The sequence below is a fragment of the Trichechus manatus genome, unplaced genomic scaffold (assembly GCF_000243295.1).
Source record: "Trichechus manatus latirostris isolate Lorelei unplaced genomic scaffold, TriManLat1.0 scaffold00062, whole genome shotgun sequence".
Classification (NCBI taxonomy): domain Eukaryota; kingdom Metazoa; phylum Chordata; class Mammalia; order Sirenia; family Trichechidae; genus Trichechus; species Trichechus manatus.
This window is the reverse complement of record NW_004443998.1, coordinates 11027267-11054177: the sequence shown is the minus strand read 5'-3', so window position 1 is coordinate 11054177 and position 26911 is coordinate 11027267. Positions and strand designations below refer to the sequence as shown.

The window sequence follows — 26911 nt, the reverse complement described above, 5'->3', positions numbered from 1 at the left end:
GGAAAGATGTTGGAAGAAACTTCTTCGGGTGATAAAAATGTCCTACATCTTGATCGGGATGTTTGTTACCTGGTGTATATATTTGTCAAAACTCACTAAGCTTTACACTTCAATCTATATAATTTATTGTATTTAGATATACCTCAATTCAGAACAAAAAAAAACACTACAAAATAGGACTTACAACTCATTTACCTCCAGACTATTCAAGGTCTGGCATTCAAATTACATAGTTTGAACTTCAGATCATTTGCTCTGTTTTCACAGGTGTTGAGAGACAGATTCTCTCAGACTTTATACAACTACCAAGGCAACAATGCCAAAAAAAACCATTAATCAAGATTTGATAATGCCTATTTGCAAACAGGAGAAGAAAATAAAGAACACCCTGGTTTATAAAAGCAGGTGAAACCCACCCAACAGAACTACTCAGGCACAATGCTGGCGTTCCTCGTTCTTGTAGCTGTGGCTTTAGTGTCTGCTCACCAGTCTGGTGAGCACTTTGAAGGGTAAGTAAGCAACTTGTTAAATACGAGCACGCTCTCTTCCTCGCTGGCCCCCAAATTTGGATGCATTACCCTTTTTAAATTTTCTACTCTTCCTCCTTTATCTCACCATTCAGCGAGAAGGTGTTCCGTGTCAACGTTGAAGATGAAAATCATATCAACTTAATCCAGGAGTTGGCCAGCATCAACCAGGTAAATAATTCTCTACTGTAGGTTTGCTTCACACCTGCTTTAAAATCTTAGATTGTAACGTGATTCCACCAAACGAAGACTGGCATGAAATATAAACATTAGCACTTTTGGTAGCAAAAAATTAAAACTTGGAAAAATTTAGTGCCATAATGCTGCCTTTTTGCCTGCCTAAACTTGATCGCCATAAACCCTATAGTATTGTAAATCCATGGTAATTTTAAAAGAGCTGACAGAGCATGACAACTGGATGAGTTGGAACTTGTCGTGAAGGTCACAAGAACATCCAATGTGCAGTCACTTCCCTTCTAAAGCAAAAGAGAAAAATGATCAACTTAGATATTGCTGAAAAACTGGGCTTCTGTCCAACTTGAACTTCATTTCCACATCCCATGTATCATCTGTTCTCTTTGGTTTTCTTTCATTCCAAATCAAACAGCTTGGGTTTTCATGACCTTGATTCGGGCCCTCTTAATGACATGGCATGATGCAGGGGAGGGCTATAAAAAGCCATGAGTGATTTCCATACTTTTGCTTACAAGAGACCAAAAATCTCTATGCGCTTTAAAAAAAACCACTGTATATGGGATGAGAACCAACATTTTTCATTATATGTAGTGTGGCAGGAAGCTATTGCTGACCCCACATAGTTCTATTTGGGTCAATGCCATTTCTTCACATATATATAAACCTAAATAATCTGCAAGCTCTTAAATATCCTTTTTAAAAAATCTATGTATAGATATGGAAACCCTGCTGGTGTAATCGTCAAGTGCTATAGCCTCTAACCAAAAGGTCAGTGGTTGGAATCCACCAGGTGCTGCTTGGAAACTCTATGGGGCAGTTCTACTCTGCCCTATAGGGTCGCTATGAGTTGGAATCGACTCAACGGCAGCGGGTTTGGTATGTATATATATATATAAATATTTATAAAGTCATTTCTTAAATTTCAAAGTGTAGAGGAAGACAGTGCAAAGCGTCATAATCACAGTCAGAAACTTTCAAATTGAAAGAGGATATAAAGTCATCTATCCCAGCCTTCTACTCAAATCTGGAATTACTTCTCTAGAAACAGCATCTCTGGTTGCTAGCCCTAATAAAACCTGTTCGGGTACTTCCAGGAATAGTAAGTAAGCTACTTTTCTGAATAGCCAGCCCATTTGCCTTAGAAATCATTCTAATTGTTTTCTTCCTAATACTGAGATGAAAGTTGCTTTCTCTAACTTTGTCCCATTGGCCCCAGCTGAGCCAAGTATTGCGTTACCTCTAAGATTTATCGTCTTCCAGGCCTGCCATCATTTTTCTCAGCACTGGTTTATAGACTCTTGACTATTCTGGTCACCTCTGGATACAACTCAGTCTTTTGTCTATATTTCTTTTGAAACGTGTAGCTACCAGGGTTGACAGTGGGCCTGCAGGTGTGCTCTGATTAATATGTACTACAGGACCATTGCTGCCTTCATTTGTAAAGCAGACATTTATTAATGGGGCCTAAGATGCTTTTCAGCATCTTGAGCAATCATAGAACGCTCTCAGCTTACATTAAGGCTGTGGTCAATCAAAACCATTAAGGTATTTTTTCTCACATGAATCACCCTCAGACAAAGTATCCCTCTTTCTGTACTTGCCTAATTGCTTTGTTTTTAACCTAATGCAGGATTTTAGGTTTACTCAGTTAACATTTATCTTGATAGCCTGTTTTCAGCATGTTACCTTATTAAAAACGAATTCAGTCCTCCAGGGAAATAATTCTTCCCTCTAAGTTTGCGTCACCAGCAAGTTCGATGAGTTTACCTTCTTGACTTTAATTTTTGTCACGGATAAAGAAGAATATTAAGTAGGTCAGGGGTCAGTGCAGAACTAGAGGTCTCCTTTATGGTTTGCTCATTCAATATATATTTATCATGCATCTCCAACGTGCCGGACACAGTGTTAAGCACTGAACATGATTCACTAATCAACTCTGCCTGGATAAGTTTGATCAACTACCCACGTTATTAGGGATTTAACTACAACTAACACTGTGCTGCTTTCCAGCTTGTAAAGAGGGATATCAATGCTGAGACTGTCAAATGCTTTGCTGAGATCAAGATTCAGTATTCTATCTGGCTAGTGGTCTCTTCCAATAATAAGATGAAGTTAATTGGGCCTGACTCATGCTTGTTTTAAACCATGCTGGCTCCCAGGCATCACAGCTCCCTCTTTTGAGCGTTTACTATCCATCTGCTTCCAGTTTACCCCGCAGCTTTGCCAGAATCCACACCAGTTCCCAGGAGTTCCTGCTTCTGAGACAATTTACCTGTTTTCTTGCTTATGAAAGTCCAGACTTGCCCGCTCCAGTTCTCTGTGATCCCTTCAAACTCTGACTCCTTCAAGATTGCTGAGAAAGTTCTGTGATTACATCAGTATTTTTTTTTTTTTTTCTTTTTTAGTTACCCAAAATGCAACATTTTATGGTGGTCAAGACTCAGAGTGCATGGGTTCAAATCCTGGGTCCATCACTTGTTAGCTGGATCTTGGACATTTTACTTAACCTCTCTGTACCTTAATCAGCTGATTTGTAAAATTAAGATAATAATACTATTTACCTTATAAATCAAAAAACCAAGCCCCTTGCCATCGAGTCAATTCTGACTCATAGTGGCCCTACAGGACAGAGTAGAACTGCCCCATAGGGTTTCCAAGGAGTGGCTGGTAGATTCGAACTGCCAACCTTTGGGTTAGCAGCCGAGCTCTTAACCACTGCACCGCCTTACAGGGTTGCAAAATTTAAGAAATAATAGTAATAATATGGAAAGCACTTAGAAAGCATTTATATAGTAAGAGCTATGTGTTTGCTATTTTATAATCATTAGGTCTGGGATTTTGAAGTCAATTTACACGGCTGGGAGCCCTGGTGGTGCAGTGGCTAAGAGCTCAGCTGCTAACCAAAAAAGTCGACAGTTCGAACCCACCAGTCACTCCCTGGAAACCCATGGGGCAGTTCTACTCTGTCGCTACGAGTCAGAATTGACTCGATGGCAGCAAGTTTGGTTTTTTTTTTTGGTTTTACATGGCTAGGTATAATTACCACTCTTCTCATCTACCATGGGCCTCAGTAGCTTCTTTCCAAAGAAAATATTTCAAAGCACATGAAAAATTCTTTACTTATCCTGGTGGTAATTAATCTCATTTCTCAATAGAAGTAAAAGAAACAAGAGATAGTGAACCTCCTTGGAAAGAACAGAAGCCAAAGGACTAAATTGGGCTACTTTCCCTGTTCCAGCTATAAACATCACGTTTTAATTCCAAGCAGTGGGACTGTATGTTTTCTCCTTTACTCTTTTTACTTTCAACATGATTGAAAAAGAGATTTTTCTTCTCCATAGCCATCCTGCAAGTGCAGCATATTCTGGGATGTAACCTTCCTGATAAGATCATTACAAGGGCATCCAGTCTTTGTATTTATCCTTGGCCATGTGTCCTTCCTCCCAGCTTTTGAACATGTCCTTTTAAAAGATGAATGTATTGGAGAGCTCTGTGACCACACTGGACCCAACACCCCTCTCCCTTGCCATTTGGATCATCTTTAATTGTACAGTAAGGATTTTATCTCCTTCCAATCAGAGTTGTACTCATTCCTTTTCTGGAGCCATTCACCAAAGAACACAGTCTCTTTTGTCTAGACTTTCTTGAACTTTGTGTTTCCTGAGTTTAAAGTACATGTTTATCTATGCCAAGAGTAAAATGGTTACAGTCTTCCATGTTCCCACCACTCTTAATACACCAGTAAGTTCTTCACTCTGTTCTGAACAAGGCTTAGAGTAGTCATCACTTCCTCTTCCAACAAGAAATGAAAATTTCATCAAGATAAATGAAGAATCTATCAGATGCCTATAAGCAAACGTAACATCCAACAAATTTCTGAAGAACCAAAGATCCAACACCAGTTTTCTTTTATATTCCCACTTTATTCCCAAAATAATGTAAGTTGGTGTCTTAGTTATCTAGTGCTGCCATAACAGAAATACCACCAGTGGATGACTTTAACAAACAGAAATTTACTCTTTCACAGTTTAGGAGGCTAGAAGTCCAAATTCAGGGTGTCAGCTCCAGGGGAAGGCTTTCTCTCTGTGTCGGTTTCAGGGGAAGGTCCTTGTCATCAGTCTTCCCCAGGTCTAGGAGCTTTTCAGCACAGGGACCTCGGGTGCTTGGTGGTAATGAGGTCCCCCTGTCTCTCTGCTTGCATCTCTCTTTTATATCTCAAAAGAGATTGACTTAAAACACAACCTAATCTTGTAGATTGAGTCCTGCCTCATTAACATAACTGCCACTAATCTTGCCTTATTAACATCATAGAGGTAGGATTTACAACACATAGGAAAATCACATCAGACGACAAAATGGACAATCACGCAATACTGGAATCATGACCTAGCCAAGTTGACACATGTTTTGGGGGGTACAATTCAATCCACAACAGCTGGATAAATTACTTTATCTTACCTTTGTGCTAGTTTTGTGATGTATTTAGGAAGAACTCTTTAGTTATCATCCATCTGTAGATATCACCCACAATTTATCATTTAAACACAACCCTTTATCTTCCAACAAATGTTCTCTGTGTTTCTTCACCACTCAGCTTACTGGATTTATATTCAGTTTTATAACTTCTTGACATAGAATTCAATTCCCCACATCTTATATCAGACATAAATCCCACTTACAAGGTATTGATAATTCATGCAAGTTCATGTTTATTTCCTCTGTTAATATTTTGAATGTATTTATTATTTGTATCTATGCCTGGTGCACTAGTAAACAGCTATGGGGCGTATATATAAGTGCTGAGACTGACTCCAGTAGAGTCAGTCTGTGGCACACTTGCAGTATCCTTAGTGTTGGATGTTAGCAGATTTTCCTGACCATTTCTCTCCATGTCAAACTGAAATTTTTAAATGATCTCAGGTTAGGTCTGTAGGTCTTCCATCAAACATATTCATAAGATTCCTTCACCCCCTTTTCAAGAATCCATCATTCGAGTATCTCACAGCAGAATCTTAAAGGTGGCGTGATACATATCTTCCAGTATTTGGCAGAGCTAAGACCAATGAGCAAAAGGTTAGAGAAGTCAACTTTCAGCTCAATATTAGGGAAAAAAAAATTCGTAAGGCAATTAGGCTGTTTTGAGGTGGCCCTAGACATGCTCAAGGTTATACTAGAACCATCACTAGTTATATCGTGCAGGCATTTCTTGCTTTGAGTGAAAAGCTGGCATTCTAATACGGGTTCTCCCAGAAGCCAATGCTGAGACAAGGATTCAAGGGCAAGGATTTTATTTGGGACATGCAGGGAACACTGGTAGAGAAATGGGGAGTGAAAGAGTGGCTGTCAACAAAGGGGGCATGATTAAGCTAGCTACTACAGAGGGCAACTAGAGCATAATACCCCAGGGAATCTCTGGGAAAGGCCGCAAAACACACACTTCAGAATTATCCCACCCAAGCAAGGGAGCTAGAGTATTTAGACATCCACTTTCCAGAGCCATTGGTTGAAGACTTCTCTGGAAGGAGTATTTTCTTAGCACCTCCTGCCTGCCTGATAGTTTAGCTTTTGGCAGTTCTGGCGGAAAGAGCCCTATGGGACAGAAATGCAGATTTTGGCAGTCCCCTGGGCACACTAAAAGGTCCAAAGGTTATGTATGGGCAGAGCACTGACAGCATCTGTTAAGATGCTTAGAGGACCTCCCTCTCCCACCCCACTTCAGAATGACAGACATTTATTAGGAACACAAAATCAGAGCTTACTCACTAGGTTCCATTCTATATCCGGTCCTTATCCAACCATCAGTACTCTCTCCTTTCAATCCCTTTGTGACAAATGCATTCACACGTAACTCATCTGGAATCTCTCTTGATGGAATCCCTGGGTCCTTGCCTCCCATGGCCCTAATTATCCCTATGGCCCTGACCCAGGATTCAGCTCCCACTGAACTTCTTCAGTGGTTTGAATATTACCAGGACCGGATACAGGTTATTGGATTCTCCACAGATATATCTGAAACTGAGTCATTTTAAGAGCTTACCACATCAGTTCCTGCCTCACAGTTTCTAAGTCTGCCCAAACTTCCTTCCAAATTTCCAAACTGTGGTTCTAAAAATCACCACCTGTCACATCTCCAGCTGAGACTAGCTCACAAACATCTGAAGTGAGACATGGGCAGAGGAAGAACCTATGTCAGGCTCACCTCAGGCTTCTAGGTCTCCACTCAGCGCAGAAACAGAAAAGTAATACTTACAAGAGACAACATGCCCCTGGTTAATATTTTTCCATGGAAAAGGGAGATTAAAAATCTCATCTCCTCAAAATAAAAACATTAAAATTATCAAATCAGTCAGCCTGTTCTTTTAGTGCATAATTTTCTTTAAAGTCTCCCTCATGAGACTAAATTCCTATGTTGGATTTGCTCACTAGTGAACTCCTAGTCTCAAAGACGACGCCTAGCATGTTGTAGGTCCTCTGTGTAGTTGCTGAATAACTGAATAAATGGAAATGTCAGTATGTTACTGGATCCTTAAGAGTGTTTTGCTTCTGACCATGGTGCCAAGATGCCCCTATGGAAAGATGCCTTTGTTCTCCCTGATGTATCTTCCAGGCCAGGGATGCTCCTGGTTCCACACCTTACTGTGACTTGGACAGCACTGAGTTCCCAGATAATGTCATAAAATCTGGCCACAATAGTAAAAGGGAAAGTTCAATTTCTCTCCATTAAATTTTGTAGTTCTAGTTAATTCTTCATCTTTCATTCAGCAAATTCATCCATTACCACAAACACTGCTATCACAACAAGCAAGCGCTCCAGAAAATCAATAAACAGAAAAGAGTAGTTATGGAATACTATAATTAACTAACATTATGGGAAATAATTATATGTTCTTCATGCTTGTTGATAATCAATTAAGGTTATGTATTTGTAAATATTTTTATTGACATCTAACTGCTTGGTCCCAATGCTTGTTCACTCAAATGAGATATTTTTAAGAGATTTCATGGATAATTTGGTTTTGAAAATAACTGAATGGAGTAGAGCAATGGTATGCTCTCAGATGATAATCCATCCATTGAATTATAGGAGTTCAATATAATATACCTTGTCCTTTATCAGATTGACTTCTGGAAACCAGATTCTGCTACGCAAATCAAACCTCACAGCACAGTCGACTTTCGTGTTAAGGCAGAAGATATTTTCACGGTGGAGGACTTTCTGGAGCAGAATGAGTTACAATATGAGTAAGTTCATGCTTTATAGCTATTAAAATTCTCTCCAATGCATGCTCTTATCTGAGCCTCTGAATAACCCTGGGAAGGTAAAAATGAGACCAAGAGGTTATATAACTTGTCCTGGGCCCCACAAATAGGTAATGGCAGACCTGGCTCTAGATTCTAAATCTTAAGGCTTCAGGCCAGGTGGATTTTGTGTTTAGTCATTGCTCTAATTAAAGTGGTTTTTTGACTCTTGAGTCCCACATTTTCAGACAGATATTTGACCCTGCTACTAGTTTAGAAGTGATACTCAGACGACAGGCCATATCAATGGACACTATTATTAGCTAGATGCCATTTTAGCTCCAAATCTTACCACATCTTCTTTCCAGGTGAATGGCTGGGCCTACTGTGATCCACGAGGGTTGTTTATGTTCCTTTAGCTTAAGGACAAGACTAGAGGCAGACTGAGTGGCCTTCTGTCCTTTTTACTCAAAGGCCTGTCTACTATCTGTATTAATACAAGAAGGCATGGAGAGATGGACCCAAAGAAAGAAAAATGATTCCCCAAAGGCCTAGAAAAGAGTTGGCTAAGCCGATTACCCATGTCTCCTCTCCCCATATATGACCTTTGTGCTTTTCAAGGTGAAAATGTCCTCATAAGTAGAGGCAATTGCCCATTTGTTGATCCAACAGATAGATACGGAATGCCTACATGTACCAAATACTGAACAAGAAAAATAGGCCTCATGTGCTTTAGGGGAAGGAAAACCATAAACAATAAAACAATAATGTGTAATAGACATCAAGAAGGGTAAAGAAGCAAAGGAATAGGCAAAGTCTAGGAAGTGAGGCTTCAGCTGAGAGCTGGAAGATGAGTAGAAGTTACCCAGACAAAGACAGGGAGAAGTCATATTCCAGGTGGAGAAGACTATATGCTAAGGTGGGAGGTGGGAGAGACCATGTTTAGCTGGAGGCATTTGCAGGAGAGGAAAGAGAGAAATGAGACCTTTTGTTCTGATCCAAAGTAGAACTCTTTCTCCAAGGGGTGGAAGAAGAAGGAGCGAAGAGAAAGTCTTAGGCTCTAGTCCTGAACATCAGAATGTTTATCCAGTAATTCCCCACCACAAGCTCCAATCTTCATTATGTTTTGAAAAAAATGTGACCGACATAATTTTAAGATTAGAAATTTCCACTTGTTTTTCACATCTTGCTGTTGTTGTTCATTGCCATTGAGTCAATTCCCACTCACGGTGACCCCATGTGCGCACAGTAGAACTACTCCATAGGGTTTTCAAGGCTGTGATCTTTCAGAGGCAGATCTCCAGGCCTTACTTTTCAGGCTCCTCTGGGTGGGTTTGAACTGCCAACCTTTCAGTTGGTAGTCCAAAGCTTAACCATTTGTACCACCCAGGGACTCCTTTTACATCTTAAACATATAGAAGTATAGTATTTATGCTAGTGATGACATCAGAATTGTCACCTGTAAAATGTTACCTTCATCAGAAGAAGTAGTGTAGCATAGTACAACAAGCATATGCTTTGAAACAACCAGACTGGGATTCAAATCCCAACTCTGCAACTTCCTGTGTGACCGTAGGTAATTTGCTTAACCTTTCTGAGCTTGTTTCCTTATCCACAAAATGACAATATAATACCTCCTTCAAAAGGCTGTTGTGAAAATGAAATAAAACTGCTGAGAATGCTGCTAGGATTTACTAATCTACAAAGAGGGAGACCATGCATTTTTTAAGGGTCAGCAGAAACTGTTATATTTAAGCCCGTTATCATGCCTCACAGTGCTTAGCTATCTGCTTCTGCCTGAGGGAAGTGTCAAAATGTGACCCTAAGATCTGACTGTCTTTTTAAAACAAAGATATAACCCAACAAGTTTTAAATGTGCTTAAGATTCAAGTCTGTGACATTTTGCTCTTCTTATTACACTGGCAAGGCCTTCTCAAATCCTAGTCTTCAGGAAGTTTTGGTAACATTCAAAAAGAGAACAGTTTCCTTTTCATTCTTGAAAAAGAACAAAGGATGCTCAATGCTTGTAGACTAACCCTAGCTACCTGAATGATGTCCTAATTCTACCCACTTCACAAAACAGTAAAATGGCTTCTACCAGTGTATCAATCTCCACTTACTGGATGGAAAATTCACTTCCTTTTTTAGTGGCAAAGTCTTTGGGAAATGTGTATGAACGTTCTCTCATCTAGAACATAAGATGTTCCCTGAGGGCTAAGATCTTGTTAATTTTTGCTTCTCTGTTCACCGCTGAGCACATTTGTAGCATATAATTTTCTAAATATTAAATAATAATAAGTCCTTGGAAATCCTGGCAAAGCACACCAGCAATATCCTTGCCGGGGCTGTGAGGCATCCCTGTGCGTGCCATTATTGCCTCACATGGTAACTAATTTGTACTGAGGCTGTTTCCTGTCAGCAAGAATCCACAGTTGTGTATGTATATAACAGGAACCCTCTATTACACAAGTTCCACAAAATAGCTTTGCAAATTTTTCAGTGGTTCCATCCCTCTTCACCAAGACCTGCATCATTCAACAGCTTTAATCAAACAGAGTCATCATCAGAAAAAAATTAAAAATGTATGCAAAAAGAAATACAATGCTGTCTTTAAATGCCAGTGTTGCACACTTAGGTACAGACAGACTAGGGATCAGATGATGTAAATCCCCAATTTATGGTACTGAAGCCAAATTACCATAACCTTTTGGTGGACAGCCCTCCGCAGAATCCTGTCCTTGCTTTAGCCCATCCAGGGAGAGATGGATTGTTGTGAATTGCCTATAACATCATTATCCTGCATGTTTCAGAGTCACATGGGAAAGTGTCCTTAGATAGCAATGGACACATAGTCCGAGAGCTGGCCAGAAAGGACTTCACTTTCAGGAATCTGGAAGGAGGAGAAGACTGAGTCATCTCTCTCTTTGCTTCTCAGACATTGTTCCTTGGTTCACTGGGAGTCCCACTTATCTTATTTGCCTGCGTGTTGAAAAAAAAAAAGGAAGTTGGATGGTCCTATAAAGGAGCACATAAAAGTACAAAATAGTGTACATGCCTCTATTTTCTGGAGCTGTAATGAGGTCTTCATTATATTAAGAGGCATTGTTTTAATCTTCTAGAATAGAAGTTCCTTATTTAGTAATAATATTTTGTCATATAGCTCAAGTGATGCTTTGTCCTAAATCTACTAAAATCAAATAATCATAGGGCTGGAAAGGATCATTTGAGGTCAATCCCCTGCCTTCAGGCAAAAGTCAGCATCACATTTCAGCCACATTCTGATGCCCCTTTGCAAGTTACTAGAGGATACTTTTACTCTTGGCTGTGTCATCTTAAATATAACTGTTTTTTGGGTTTTTTTTTATGTTCCTTTGTCCAGGTTATTGATGAAAATGTTTAATATTTAACACAGTACAACTCTAAGAGAATGCCTCTTGTTAGCACCAAACAAAACACCAGCCCTGCATAGTCAATGATTTCCCCAAATCATTTGAACTTGAGGGTTGGATGCAGGTGAAAGGTTAGACATAAATGCGAAGGAAAGTTGGCTGAAAACTTTATTATTGTTTGGCAGGATTTGTTCTTTTAAAAAGATAATATTGGAATACAGTTGTGTTTGTAAGGGCTTCTGTCAGTTGATTTTTTAAGTTTTCAAGGTTTTTTGTTTTGTTTTGTGTTTGTTTTTAGTTATCCTTGAAAATCATTTTCCTAAATTATCTCTATTCTAGTCTTGAGTTTCCTCCATGTTTTTCTTGAGTTTATGAAGGTGGTAACTGGAAACTCTACCATAATTTACAACTTTGCATTTTTTTTTCTTACACACTGGCAAATATCTATGTAAATGAGCAAAGCCTATGGATTTGAGCCAAGTCACTGCATTTTAGAGCTGGAAGGGATATTGAATAACAGCTAATCAAATGCCCTCATCTTACACATTATGGAATTAAGACCCAAAGATTAAGTGACTTTTCTAAGGCCACATCACAAATTGGGCAAAACTATGACCCTGATCTTTTGATTCTTAGTTCAGGATTCCTTCTACTTCCACCCTATTCCCTAACCATCCAATGCGGGTATTGAGTATAATTACAGCACTTACTATTTCATTGTTCCTAATTATAGCAGGCAGAATAATGGCCCTCCAAAGATGTCCACGTCCTAATCTCCAGAACCTATGAATATGTTTTATTAAAATGCAAAGGGGAATTAAAGTCACAGATGGAATTAAGGTTGCTAATCAGCTGACCCTAAAATAAGAAGATTATCCTGAATTATCTGAGCAGGACCAATATAATCACAAGGGTCTTTAACATGGGAAGAGGGAGGCAGAAGAGGAGGTCAAAGTGATGTGAAGTGAGAACCTGATCCACTTTTGCTGGCTTTCATAATGAAGGGGAGGGGCCAGGAGCCCAGGAATATGCGTCGTCTCTAACAGCTGGCAAGGGCAAGGAATGGATTCTCCCCTAGACCCTCCAGAAAGGAACACAGCCTTCCTGACACCTTAATTTTAGCCCACTGAACCTGGGTTGGTCTTCTAACCTATAGGACTGTAAGAAAATAAATTTGTGTTGTATTAAGCCTCTGTGTTTGTGGTAATTTGTTATAGAGACCCTAGAAGACTAAAACACTAACAAATTATTGATGACTGCTCAGTGAAAAATACATCTTTTCACAGAATAAATTTTAAGATCTGTTCCTTTTCCTTTTAAAAAAAAATACTACCTTAAGTCAGTTCAGTATTTGCCTTTTGCTAGGACTCAGTCAGATGCCATTTGGTATTAATTTATTGCATTTTCCATAAACGGACACAAGTTCATGCCCAAGTTCACCAAATGAAGGAGAAACTGCAAGGGAGGTCCAGAGGGTGTCCCTGACATACTTCATTAGAATGCCCTTGGGGCAGCCGGAGGGGACGCCGACTTCTGATGTGCAGCTGTAATTCTCCGTGTGACTTTGTGTAACAGAAGTTTCTGCAAACTGGCCTCTGTGACAGTCACAATACCGTGATCAAGGATGTTAATGCTCCTAAAATTCCTTCCGTTCCCAACACTCTTTCCACTCAAAGTAGCAGAGAAATGAAATCACATACACCTATACCTCCAGACCTGCTTCTTTCAATGGGAACAATTCATTTATAGAAATAAGCAGGCTTCAGAAGTTCTGTGAGTAATTTTCACTTTATCTTGCTACAGAACCAATCTTAGATAAGTTTAAACCAGCCGAAAATAAACCAAGCAGAAACTAGTTCCCTAAACCCACTGTAAAACCCATTGCCATCAAGTCGATTCTGACTCATAGAGACCCTACAGGACAGAGTAGAACTGCTCCACAGAGTTTTCATGGAGCAGCTGGTGGATTCAAACAACCGACCTTTTGGTTAGCAGCCGAGCTCTTAACCACTACGTCACCAGGGTTCCTAAACCTAGTATACTCATGCCTAATAAATCTTTAACCAAACTTGTTGCTGTCCAGTAGATTAGCTTGCTAATACTTCTGAATTTCCATTCACCAAGGTGTTTTCCTCAAAACCTGGAGAAAGTCCTCAAGTGACCAACTGTCCCAGTTTGCCTAGGACTGAGTAGCTTCCTGGGACACAGGACTTTTAAGTGCTAAACCCAGGAATGTTCCAAGAAATTTTTCATAGATAGGCCTCAAGTATAGAGTTCTGTGTGGCAGCCCAAGGCCCTTGTCTAGAAAGCAGCAGGTACCAGGTGAAACTATTCTCAAGTTTAGGGTTCAAGGACATACAAATATGTGAAGCTTGCGTGAGAAGAATGAGCACTGGTGGCACAGTGGTTAAGAGCTTAGCTGCTAACCAAAAGGTCAGCTATTTGAATCAACCAGTCACTCCTTAGAAACCCTCTGTGGCAGTCCTACTCTGTCCTATAAGGTTGCTACGAGCTGGAATTGACTAGACAGCAACAGGTTTGGTTTTTTCGGGGGGAGCGGGGAGGGGGACTGAGGAAGAGCTCACATTGCTCACACTCTCCATTATCCTTCTCAATGATTTACTCACTGTTTGTGATCAGTAACAATCTCCCTTGAGCAGCTCAGGTTGAAAGGCATCAAGAACAATCAGAGGGCAACGTGTGATTCCATGGAGAGTACACTGTCCCGTCTACAAATCAGGGGCTTTGGGGTATCATATGTGTTCACTGGGAAGGAACAGGCTATGTTCACAGGAACACTCACTTTGGTTCACTGCAGGGTGTTGATCAACAACCTGAGATCCGTGCTGGAGGCTCAGTTTGACAGCCACGTCCGTGCAGCTGGACACAGTTATGAGAAGTACAACAACTGGGAAACGGTATGATATGCACATGATTTAGACATTGCTTTGAGAACTGAACCAAGAATACCACATTAATCCACAAATGGTTTAATTCGGTAGATAGAGGCTTGGACCCAACAAGTCGCCACGGATAATCCAGACCTCATCTCTCGCAGTGTCATTGGAACCACATTTCAAGGACGCAGTTTATACCTCCTCAAGGTAATCACCTTTAACCATGACCTTGCTATGTCTGAGGGCTTTTAAATCAATGGATTCTAGCACATTAACATCTGTTCCACAGACATGCATATCCCAAACGTTGTTATAACTCTTTACCTGCCTATATCCCCCAGGGAATGAAACAGATTCCCCCAGCTTCTTTTATCATATGTGGATTTTTAAATCATTATTTTGATTTATCCAAAAGTAAAAATGCAATAAAATGAGAGAAGTCCTATAAATCTAACCACATTCCTGTAAGCAATGTAAATGACCATCTACCTTGATGCAGTTATTCTCTCCCAGCTGTTGTTTGCAAATCCATTTGCTAAAGAGGTTCATAAACTTCTCGTCCATCAGACAGCATTACAAAGAGTATCAACAATTTGTTTCTGTCGTCCTCAAATGCTATTTTTGTCATGTAATTCTAATGAAGAAAATAAAAGGACTAGGAATAAGTGGGTGAGAAGGAGAAGTCTTAGGAGATTAGCAACAATCATGATCACTTCTAATTACTCATCCAGTTGTCTTGGTCATGTCACCTAATAATAGCAGCTGAAAATAACCTCCACGTGAGTACAATTAAGCAGAGTAATCAAGCATCTTCTGAAAATATGAGCTTGTCAAGCTTAATAAAAATAATAAACAGCCATGTAAGCCTTCAGCTCAAACACGGTGAGTGTCTAGAGGCAAGAACGTACTGTGCTAGTATTATGTTTTAATTTAATCATGGGATATATCTCTTGCTGCCGTCAGGTCTCACCTGTTGAGTCCAAAGCCCAGATGAGAAGCGAATGTTAATCCCTAAGTGCCATATGATTCACAGTTTTCCTTTTTCTTTTGTTTGCAATAGGTTGGCAAAGCTGGAAACAAGAAGCCCGCCATTTTCATAGACTGTGGTTTCCATGCCAGGGAGTGGATTTCCCCTGCATTTTGCCAGTGGTTTGTGAGAGAGGTCAGTAGGTAGAGTGGTTTTTTGGCAGAGGAAGGTAGGAATTTTTTTTTTTTTAATTTCAATCAATTCTTTATAACCTAACTATGATAAAAGAGAATAATAACATAGAGAAAATATCCATAATTCCAAGTTCTCATTTTTGGAAATTAGTTTCAACTTTCACCAACAGACCTTTATAAGGCAAGGTTTTAAAACAATTAGCAAATTGTCTTTATGGAATTTTACCCATTTGAACTTTCTCGACCATCTTTGGTGGAGAAGCTAACAGTATAATGCATAGGTTATTTAAAAGTTTGAGCCCTGGTGGCACAGTGGTTAAGAGCTACAGCAAGCTATGGCTGCTAACCAAAAGGTCAGCAGTTCAAATCCACCACCCACTCCTTGGAAACCCCATGGGGCAGTTCTACCCTGTCCTGTAGGGTCGCCATGAGTTGGAACTGACGGCAACAGGTCTGGTTTGGTTTTTGGTTTGTTAAAAGTTAATGGTTGTGGATAAACCACTAACTTGATCAATTATCGCCTGGCTAATAATCACTGTAAACTTCAGAATAAAAGAAAACAGTACATGGTAGTCCCTACTCTAAAATGTTCCTGTTTTTCATTCTTTATAATTCTAATAATAAGATGTATGTGAAAGCCCTTTAAACACTGATGTGTTTTAAGATAAATATCCATAAGACTAAACTGATATAAACAGAAGATTCAATGATTAAATAAAAAAGAGAGAAGGAAGAATTCTTTCTCACAAAAAATTACAACTAATAGATGTAAAATAATGAGGGAAATAGTAAACACCATTAAAACACCACAGTAACAATTGTTTCCGACAAGATCCATGAATGGATACTAAAATTAGTGGCTAAAAGTTTTGGGAGAAACAAGATATTTGAAGAGTCTCAAAGTACCTCCCTCGAAATATGTATTAATTTAAAAGGTAAAATTTATAATGGAGAAACCTGGCAGGAGAAACTTTAACCAAGTGATCAAGGTTAGCATCACCAGTAATGACATATCATGTGCCCCTTATATTATGCATTTAATTGGCACATCACCTTTGTTGTATTCTTCCCAAAATGCATAACTTCACTATAATCATTACAAAAATAAGATAAACCCAAATGGAGGAACATTCTGCAAAATAACCTGATCAGTACTCTTCAAAAGTGTAAGAATCATAAAAGACAAGGGAAGACTGAAGAATTGTCACAGACTAGAGGAGACTGAGAAACAGGGCTTTGAAATGGTTCATTTCGCTCTGACCCCTGCTGAGAATTTGCATTTCCACCCTAGATGTTCTGAATCAGAATCTACATTTTAACAAGTTCCCCCAGTGATTCTTATGTATATCTGGGGATCTTGTTAAAATGTAGATTCTGATTCAGTACATCTAGGGTAGAAATGCAAATTCTCAGCAGGGGTCAGAGTGGAATGAACCAGTTCAAAGCCCTGCTAAGGAGACATGACAACTAAATGCAATGTGGGATCCTAGATTAGTTCCTAGGACAGAAAAAAGACATTGGTGAAAAATTGGCAAAATATGAATACAGTCTGTAGTTCAGTTGATAGTGTTATACCAATGTTAATTTCTTTGTTTGGATCATTGTACATGATCACGGAAGATGCTAACACTGAGGAGCCTTGCAAAGCGTATACGAGAACTTGCTGTACTATTTTTGCAACTCTTCTTAAGTCTAAAATTATTTCCAAGTTAAAAAATATTTAAGCACTTTACAAATATAAGAACATTATTACTTACAATATAATTTATTTTGTGCTTCATAATACTTGAAGTACTTCGGTCTTTTTTTGTTATGGTCTTAGTATTCCAGACATGTTATGTCTGCATTTGGCATCATTTAACTTCAGTGCGGAGCTCACCATCTGCCCTCTAGAAGGAAAGAACTTTTGTAATTACCTTGGTTATCTCCAATGTGCAGACTATTAAAAGGGTATGGTTCTACAGCTCCTCCAAGCTAAAAAGCACATGCTTCATCGAGTGTCACTGTAACAAATAAATACTTATGCGGTCACATAGAGTATGTAAAAATTGCTAAAATACAGGAGCTTTAAATATAGACATTTTAAAGTCTATTCAAGCACACCTAAAGAAGAGTTGAATTTAAGTTTAATATCATCCTGGGGTAAGGGGACAGGAATTAAGAAAACATTAAACGGGCATGATGTCCTTCATTCATGGATACATGTTCACACTACTCATTTAGCAGGTAACACTCGTCCCTTATAGGGGTTCCTTCTCAAGGCAGAGGGTTCAGAGGGAGACTTTCACCATTATGCAGCTGGGAGCCTTGATGAGAACTCTGAAATCCACCAATGAGTACTCATGCAATAGTGGAAGGCTTTCTTGTTTCTCCTCCATGTTGGGCACTGCCTCTAATGGGATCATCTACAGGATATTTTGTAGAAAGTAAAAAATTCCTAGATAATATTATTTTAAAACATTCATAGCTATCCACAGATATTCCCTACTTCCTAGGAATATTTCTTACACTCATATCCTACTGTTTGAAAGAAGATTATTGCCATTGTTATGTTAAAGGAAGTGAGTATATCGTTCTTTAAGAGTTCTTGTAATTTTATTAAATCTGTATTCATTTTTCAAGCGAAAAATAAGATAACAATTATGTGGGTCATATATGGACGAATTAGGAGTATCCTGGAAACAAAAAAAAAATTACAAACAGCAATTTTAAATTAAAATTTCGATAACATTTTGCTGACCCCTTCTTTAAATATTAATAGTACATACCTAAATGGGGGATACCACTTTCATTATCCAAAAAAGCAACATTTATCCAGTCTATGTAAATCTTAACAGCATTGTACATTCTATTTTTCTGTGAAATCCTGCTTTATAATTAATACACAGGCTGTTCGTACCTATGGGAGTGAGGTCGACACGACAAACCTTCTCAATAAGTTAGACTTTTATGTCCTGCCCGTGTTCAATATTGATGGCTACGTCTACAGCTGGACCACGGTACGTGAACCATTTCCAATAGTGAACAAAGCTGATAAAATTAAGATCGACCACCTCCTGTTATGATTGTCCTAACCATATAATCCACTTCCAGAATCGAATGTGGAGAAAGACCCGCTCCACCAATTCCGGAAGTGCCTGCATTGGCACAGACCCCAACAGAAATTTTGATGCTGGTTGGTGCCGTAAGTATCTGGCTGACCATACTGCATGTATCAGTTGAAAAGTTTAAAAGGGAAAATAACGTAGGAAAACACACCAGGGTCTAAAACAAAAAAAAAAGGAAAATTTTACATTTTAGAGTTCTAACTTTCAGAAAACACAGACAATAAACAGTTTATTTATTCATTCAACAAAAATGTGTTGAATGCTCTATTATGTTCCTAGCTGCCCTAAATGGTAGAAACATAACAGTGAACAAATCAGACATGATCCCAACACTCATGGAATGTACAATCTAGAGGAGAAGCAGTCATTAAATAAATAATTATGTAAATAATTATTTAAGTAAAATTGTGATGAACTGGAATTCTGTAATTTAACTCTCAAAAAATGATTACAGTAATAGAGAATTTTTCAAAAATATTAGTTTGTCCCCTATTTATTAATTTTCTTACACTACATTGATCTCGAAGCCCTGATGGTACAGTGGTTAAGATCTTGACTGCTAACCAAAAAGCTGGAGTTCAAATCCACCAGCTTCTCCCTGGAAACCCTATGGGGCAGTTCTACTCTGTCCTATGGGGATGCTATGAGTCGGAATGAACTCGACGGCAGCGGGTTTGGGTTTTGGTTTATATTGATCTCATTGGGCTGCACCACACCAGGACACGCCGTTGTTTCCCATGCACCTTGTTACCATGTTGGCTTAAAAACCACCCAAACTCTTTGCCATGGAGTCGATTCTGACTCATAACGTCCCTGTAGGACAGAGTAGAACTGCCCCATAGGGTTTCCAAGGAGCAACTGGTGGCTTCCAGCTTAAAAACATGCCACCCTAATCTTATGAGTAAAAATATACATACTTTATTTTATAATACATATATTCTTGAGAGTGATTATAAGGATTCCTGTGAAAACAGAACTTTTTTAACTCCCTGATTTGAAGGTTTGAAATATCCCCTGGGAGGACGTCAGTAGGTGATCATTTGCCATAAATATTATGTTTTTCCAGAAATCGGAGCTTCTCGAAGCCCTTGTGCTGAAACTTACTGCGGATCTGCTGCAGAGTCTGAAAAAGAGACCAAGGCCCTGACTAATTTCATCCGCAAAAACCTCTCTTCCATCAAGGCCTATTTGACAATTCACTCATACTCCCAGCTTCTGCTCTACCCTTACTCCTATGCTTACAAACTCCCCGAGAACAATGATGAGTTGGTAAGTAGCCATGACGGTACATATGGTATTTCACCACTGAGATTTTCTTCTAATTCAAATCCTGAAAGGGAATTATAAGAACAGTTTCCGGAAGTTCCATTATTGCTTTTTGGTAGGAGAAGTGGAAAACATACTATAGATTTACAAAGACTCTTTAGTTGGCTGGATTTCTTTAGTTGGCTAAAAGAAATAGGATTTTGATGCAGGAAACAGTCCACCATGTGTGGTTCATTAGCTAATCTTCAAATTGACAATAGTTCCTCTTCCTCCAGCTTCACCACGAAACTAACTCACAATTTGGTCAAGTTGCCGTGAGCTGGAATTGACATAGGCAGAGCATGGCAGATGTCATTGGGAATTTTGCTATATTTGGTCAATATCAGGTTCAGCAATGAGATCCTAAAAAGTGTTTATTTCACTAATCAGGTAAAACACAGAAGTAAATCAATCAATGAACAATTGATGTGAATGGGACTTTACTAGATATAGGGAATGATGGAAAGGTCCTTAAGTAACCCTAACTCAAAGAACTAACATCTCCTTGAAGAATCAAGAAATAATCACATGAAAAACTGAATAATGTGAGTTTTATAATAATTCACATTAACAGATTTATATATCCATGCATTAATTTTTGTAAAAAATAGATATGCAGGTTTGAATTCTTCCAACAATATTTTTTTTAATTTATGAAACATCTGGCTGCCAGAAGTTGAGAGTTGAGACCAGTAATCTACAATAGCAAGTGTAGGATTTAAAGCATTTGAGTTATGTCCAAAAAAAAAAACCAGTATCCCATTTTGACAATGACATAGATATCTGGCTTACTTAAATGCATCAATCTGAAAATCCAGTAACTTTAAAAAGCAGAAGTTGTTGTTCTTTACTTTCAGAGTCAATATTCTAGAGCCAAAGTAAAACATGTAATGCTGTAAATACTGTGTGAAGAGCAAAATGAGAAAGTAACCCCCACCTCCTGGAAAATTGATAGCTAATAGTTGGCCTGGTCCTATTCTTTAAAAAATAATAATAATAAAGCTTCCCATTTTCCCTATCTGTAGCCAAAAGACAAAGGAAAATATCATTAGTTGGAACCATTAAATACTTGATCTTTCCAGTTATACTTAGTCTGCCATTGTTCCCCAGTGGTGCTCACAGTCCTTCAGCCCCAGAGGTGGACGTGGTCAGCTCCTGGTTTCTGTCCTAGATTTCTGGCCACCAAAGGAGAGAAGGCTGGTAGTATGTTGTTTACTTAATTCTTTTGAATATGTTTAAATTGATGGGCTCAAGCATAACAACAATTGAGAGGATAGCGAGGACCGGGAAAAGTTTAGTTCTGTTGTACATGGGGTCACTATGAACGGAAACTTACCCGACAACCTCTAACAACAACAATGTTTAAATTTAACCACATCAGAAGAGAAAAAAGAAAAGTCATAATAATTAAACACTACTGAGTTAATTAGTAAAATATCAAAGTTAAAAGTATAAAACACATTAAGTGCAACAAAACTGAAATATCCAGTTTGTTCAATACCAACTAGTCTTAAACATACTAAAGGACAAATACTAACAGAAAAACTTGAAGTGTTCTTTAGAATTGAGCTGCTTTACGCAGGTTTCAATACCTCTTCTTATGTGGGGATTAACTTCAAGCCCTTTTAACAATGAATTAGGTTTATTGCCCTACTGGCATTGTTCTGTGGAGTCTCTGGGTGGAGCAAATAGTTCTGCTCTGACACATCTGAGCAGGAATTGACTTGAGGGCAACTGGTTTGATTTTTGGTTTGGCATAATTCTATAATAACCTAGTATCTTGGACTACTCTAGAAGTCTCCAAATTATCCTTTAAAAAAAAAAAGCAAATAAATTCTGCCTTTGGAATCTTGTGAATAATTTTTTATACTTCCTGTGGGAATTTTATCCAGGAAAAGACCCAAAACTCAGGGTTAGTAGGTTTAATGGGTCAGTTCCCATGTGCCCCTGTGGTATGAAAACTGTCAGACAGCATATGAGCCACTGACACTCTCATGGAAGAATCATTTCTTCATTTACAGTCAAGGAGAGGAATCTTGTCTTCCAAAATTGTTTCCAAATTCTAATTAACAAAGGAGTGGAATAAGCAGAATCGTATCAAAGTAATGGCACAATGGTTAAGTGCTCGGCTGCTAACTAAAAGTTCAGAACCCACCAGCCACTCCCTGGGAGAAAGATGCGACAGTCTGCTTCTGTAAAGATTACAGCCTTGGAAAGCCTACAGGGCAGTTCTATCCTAGGTCACCATGAGTCAGTATCGCTAGATAGTAATGGGTGTTTGCGTTGGTAAAATATTTATAGCCTATTATCAAATGAAAAAGAGTGCAAACCACAAAATTATCTTAGATGTTTATTTTTCTACTTACAGAACCAATAAATTCAAGAAGTACATGCCACTTTTTATCTTTTCCAGAGAGTGATACGTGACTAAAATGCAAAACTTAATTGTAATTACTAGTATATCTATCATACCCATTAAATTCAAAAGTTACTCTAACTTTTAATAATTTTTTTTATGATTAAACTTTTGCTTAGTGTCTTAAGAAATATTTAAATGTTACTAGTAAAGTCTTGGTGCCCTGGTTGCTCAGTCTTTAAGAGCTCACCTAAAGGTTGGCTGTTTGAATCCACCAGCTGTTTCTTGGAAATGCTATGGGGCAGTTCTACCTGTTCTATAGGGTCGCTATGAGTCAGAATCAACTCCACAGCAACGGGTTTGGTTTGTTTTGTTTAGTAAAGTCTAAGATGACTATCATTTGATTATTTGACTCATTCAGGATCTGAATTGAATCTGGCATCACAAAGCAAGTTAAGTATTTTGAGCATTAGAGATCCTTTCAAATTTTTTCTTATTTTTACAATTCCAATCCACTTACTTCCAAAGCATAGTTTGCTAGGACAAACTCATAGCTATAGTGTTACCACAAATATATGGATAGCCAAAACAGAATCTGAATCTCTCAAAAACAAAAATGTTGACTCTATCATAGTTTTTATTTGTGAAGAGGATTTCAAGGAACACATTTAAAAGCCTTGATCCACACAACTCTAGTGCCTCCATATTAATACATGGACAGAAAAAATGTGCCGCCGAAAACAAAAAGTAGTAAAAGACTAATGGAATGAATTCTTGACATCTTCCCATGCTACGGAAACTCGTAATTTTGTTAGCAGGATACAATTTGGCCTACTAATTGATATAATATTTTATTTCTCAACTGATAGATTTATATTTGTAGCAAAAAAATACTTCAAAGAGAATGAGGCTTTACACTCAAGGAAATTATTCAGTACTTATATTAACATTCTCAGCCCAAATTTAGGACATACCATAAGCAGCAATACTTTGATATCTGTCATGATAAAAATTTATGTGATTTCATTTCTGAAGGGTCTTACATGTATGTTGCCCGACAGTTGCTCATATCATGGGACAGTCTTCAGAGGGAAGAAAGGCAGAGGTGAGAATACAAAAGTCCAGTAAAGGACAGAGGAAGTAAGAGCATGGATTACAAAGGCTACCAGAAAACATACCCTTGACTGATCGGTAAAAAGTACAAGGAGTAATAGGAGTATCTTACACACATTAAGAGGTTATAGTTTGCAGAATGCTTTCACACAAACTATATTACTTAAAGAACTAATAAGCATACTATGAGAGAAATAATAAGCCTTCTCTGAGTTTCCAGTGGCATCATAAACTGTCCGGTTCCCCAATGTTGACTTCTTCACTATAGAGCTACCATTGTCTTCAAAGACCATTTTAATGGCCAGAAAAAGAATGCACTTAAATTTCCAAAATTCCAAATAATAATGAAATATTGAATTATATGACCTCTTTATTATCAAACAAGTCCTGGTGGTGCAGTGGTTAAGAGCTTGGCTGCTAACCAAAAGGTCAGCAGCTCGAATCCACCAGCCACTCCTTGGAAATCTTATGGGCAGTTCTACTTTGTCCTATAGGGTTGCTATGGGTCGGAATTGACTCAGCGGCAATGGGTTTGGTTTTTTGTTTTTGTTTTTTTCCTTGGTTTTTATTGTCAAAGAAAATAAAAATTAGGAGACATACTGGAAAAGCCTAACCATGCCTTTGCACTTATTGAGTATGTAAAGGTTTCCAATCTTTGGTCCACCTTTCCCCAAAGAGACCTACATGGCACTGTTAATGACAATATTAACACTGATGGTGATCATGATGCCACTTTTACGGGAAAAACAGAAAGCCAGAAAAATATCCAGCCGAGTAAATGTCTGGCCCCACTCCCCAAACTGACCAAGTGGAAAGCTAATATGCACTATCCAAAGGCACCGATCCGGAACATGAGTCGTCCACCACGTTTCTATATTAGAAGAATATAATTGTATAGCTGGAAAAAAATCTTAGAAATTCTGCTTTCTCATTTTCCTGCTGAGACAATGAAGGCCTGGCTAGCCAACACTAGTAGTGGGGCATCCCTGGCCTAGAGCTCCTGGTCTTGAGGAATTTCCTAGGCTGCTCCAATTTTCAAAGACCCACATACACATCTGTGTGCCACATTCTAGAGTAGTGCACTGCACAGCTGTACTGCAGAAGAGCATTCATCAGACAAATGCTTTCATCCCACAACCAAAAAAAAAACCCATTGCCGTCGAGTCAATTCTGACTCATAGCAACCCTAAAGGACAGAGCAGAACTGCCCCATGGGGTTTCCAAGGAGTGGATGGTGGATTCGAACTGCCAACCTTTTGGTTAACAGCTGTAGCTCTTAACCACTAGGCCACCAGGGCTCGTCATCCCACACAGCACATCATTCTTACCACTGTCCCTGGACACTGCTAAGGATTTGCCCTAGTCAGCTGAGCTGCCTGATTTCTCAGGGCCCAGTCTTACAATTGTGGCCCATCCTTCTGACAGGTATGTATTCATTAATTGAGAGAAAGATGACCGTATAGCTGGAGAAGTCCTGTCTTTCTGAAAAACTGCTAAACTTGACCAAAGCCCAACACGTCCCAGCGCAGTGGCGTCTCACTACCTCTTAATTAAAGGCTAATGAGCCACCAAAATAGATGGCCACTCAAGCATGTGAGCATAGAGCAAGACCATGATTAGAGATAAAGATAAAAATCAGAGGGAAGAAATATTATGATTAGGAGGTGAACAATTTCAGGGCTATATGCACACCAATAGCAGCTATCACCATGCCCCAGCCTAATAACAGACATACCAAGGCCACGGTCCCAGTGCAGGCAGGCCACCAGCAGCTCAGCCAAACAGGAAGGCACTCCGCAAGCCCTTAAGGCATAAAACATCTGCTTCGGGAATTTTCTCAGAATTTCTAATCTCACTTGAAAGACAGAAAATTTTCAGATGAAAACTGCAGAATTTCTTTGATTAGAGAAACAGGTTTTTGAGTCACCATCATATACTTTAGGTCACTTCTGGGCCTGTTAAAATTCTCCTGCTGGGCCTGGTCAGTGCTGGGCTCATCCGGCAATCACTAGCAATTTCATTGTGCAACTAGTGAGTGCCCAGCATAAACCATGATTCTTGCCATTGAGAACTTAGGATCTTATTGGAATGATAAGGCTGGGATACAAGAAATCATACAAGTACAGAACTGTACAAGAGAAATACATGGCAGGGAAATGGCAGTGTGTGATACAGCTATTCAACAAAGGTTATATAGAGAAGAGGTAAAATTCGTCCTGAGACTTGCAGGATGGGCAGGGTTTGAGTCTCAGAAGAAGAAAGAGCTCATTTTAGACAGAAGAGGCAACAACCGTGCAACAGTGGGACTGAAAAACAGCTGAGGAAGGCGCAGAAGGGGGTCAGCCTGTTTTGAATGTTCTTTTTTGAGAAGAGTAAGGCATGAGGTTTGATCATGAAGGTGGTCAGATGATAGAGGGACCCAAATGTCAGAATGATTCCAGAGTCATAGCAGACCGTGGACCTGGTAAATAGGGTTGCCAGGTCAAATGCAGGACTCCCTGTTAAACTGGAATTTTAGATTAACAACAAATAATTTTTGTTAATATAAATTTGTCCCAAATATTGCATGGGACAGACGTAAACTAAAAAATTATTCATTGTTTAATCTGAAATTTATGTAACTGGGTATGCTGTATTTTTATTCCCTAAACCTGGCTACTACTACCTTGCTGGTAAAGAGATATTTTAGCAAGATTGATTCGGCAGAGCTGTTTAGGAGATAGCTCTACTAACAGCAAAGAAAAATAGGGCATTCAGAGCACCTTTAAAACCAGTTGTCTTCCTTTTTAATTTTTTCCCTAAAAAATAAATAAACTCTAGTTTACTATAATTTTGCCTTTTATCTGACTTTCCTCTAAACCAATCTCTCCCCCACACTCCCTTCCCAGGGGACATTTGGCAATGTTTGGAGACATTTTTGATTGTCAGCTGTGGGGCAAAGATTCCTACTGTTATCTAGTGGGTAGAGGCCAGGGATGCTGCTAAGGATCTTAGAATGCACAGAACAGCTCCAACCACAAAGAAGTATCCAGCCCAAGATGTCGATAATGTTGAGGTTGAGAAACCCTGCTTTAAACAAAGATAAGAGCAGAGTCACATTCCTGGCCAAAGGCTTTTGGCTTCACAGGGTCTTATACATCCCTCACAAAGAGTCTGCAATGCTCTGCAGCTCTGAAACACAGGAGACCCTGCACGTCCCTGTTACACGGTGTTGATTTTTTTAATGTTTATTTAGAAGAAGCACCACTTGCACTGAAAAGAAAAGAAAAAAAAAATTCTCTGGGCTTTGCGACTCTATCTGACTCATGCTTCACATTTTCCTTGAATTTTAAAGAACTTAAAATTATGTATGCAGATCAGCCAAAGACAAAATTTGGTTTAAATCAGTAAACCCATTCCCACCCATCCTGACGGTCCTGGGCCCTGCTCTCTGAAGCCAGGCTTCCCCTATTCTAATCTCAGGACCTTGCATTCAGAGTTTGGGCCTGTTTAGCCTCATCCTTTTTCTCAGAAACATATTTGTTTTTTGTTTTTTGTTTTTTTTCAAGTTGCCAGTGCCTTGTCCTCTGTGCCTGTTTGTAGCCTTTAGGACTTCTCCTTTTGCTCGAAACTTCTGAGTTAA

General features: G+C 39.0%; 1 protein-coding gene and 1 long non-coding RNA gene across 2 annotated transcripts in view; one reads left to right on the top strand and one right to left on the bottom strand.

Annotated features, from left to right (window-relative positions):
• Nucleotides 1–435: 435 nt before the first annotated feature.
• CPB1 (carboxypeptidase B1) overlaps nt 436–26911 on the top strand; it is a 33838-nt gene continuing 7362 nt past the window's right edge. The window contains exons 1-9 of the mRNA XM_004379204.1: nt 436–509; nt 623–698; nt 7840–7964; nt 14169–14268; nt 14353–14454; nt 15308–15409; nt 18297–18407; nt 18502–18592; nt 19582–19784. Of these exons, the coding sequence (XP_004379261.1) occupies nt 439–509; nt 623–698; nt 7840–7964; nt 14169–14268; nt 14353–14454; nt 15308–15409; nt 18297–18407; nt 18502–18592; nt 19582–19784 (981 nt within the window). The 5' untranslated portion in view covers nt 436–438. The remainder of the gene's footprint in view (nt 510–622; nt 699–7839; nt 7965–14168; nt 14269–14352; nt 14455–15307; nt 15410–18296; nt 18408–18501; nt 18593–19581; nt 19785–26911) is intronic.
• The window catches only part of LOC111821074 (uncharacterized), a 52423-nt gene continuing 40254 nt past the window's right edge, over nt 14743–26911 (bottom strand). Inside the window, exons 2-3 of the long non-coding RNA XR_002824555.1 lie at nt 17166–17297; nt 14743–14881 (exon numbers count right to left, since the gene is read on the bottom strand). This is a non-coding gene — a long non-coding RNA (uncharacterized LOC111821074). The remainder of the gene's footprint in view (nt 14882–17165; nt 17298–26911) is intronic.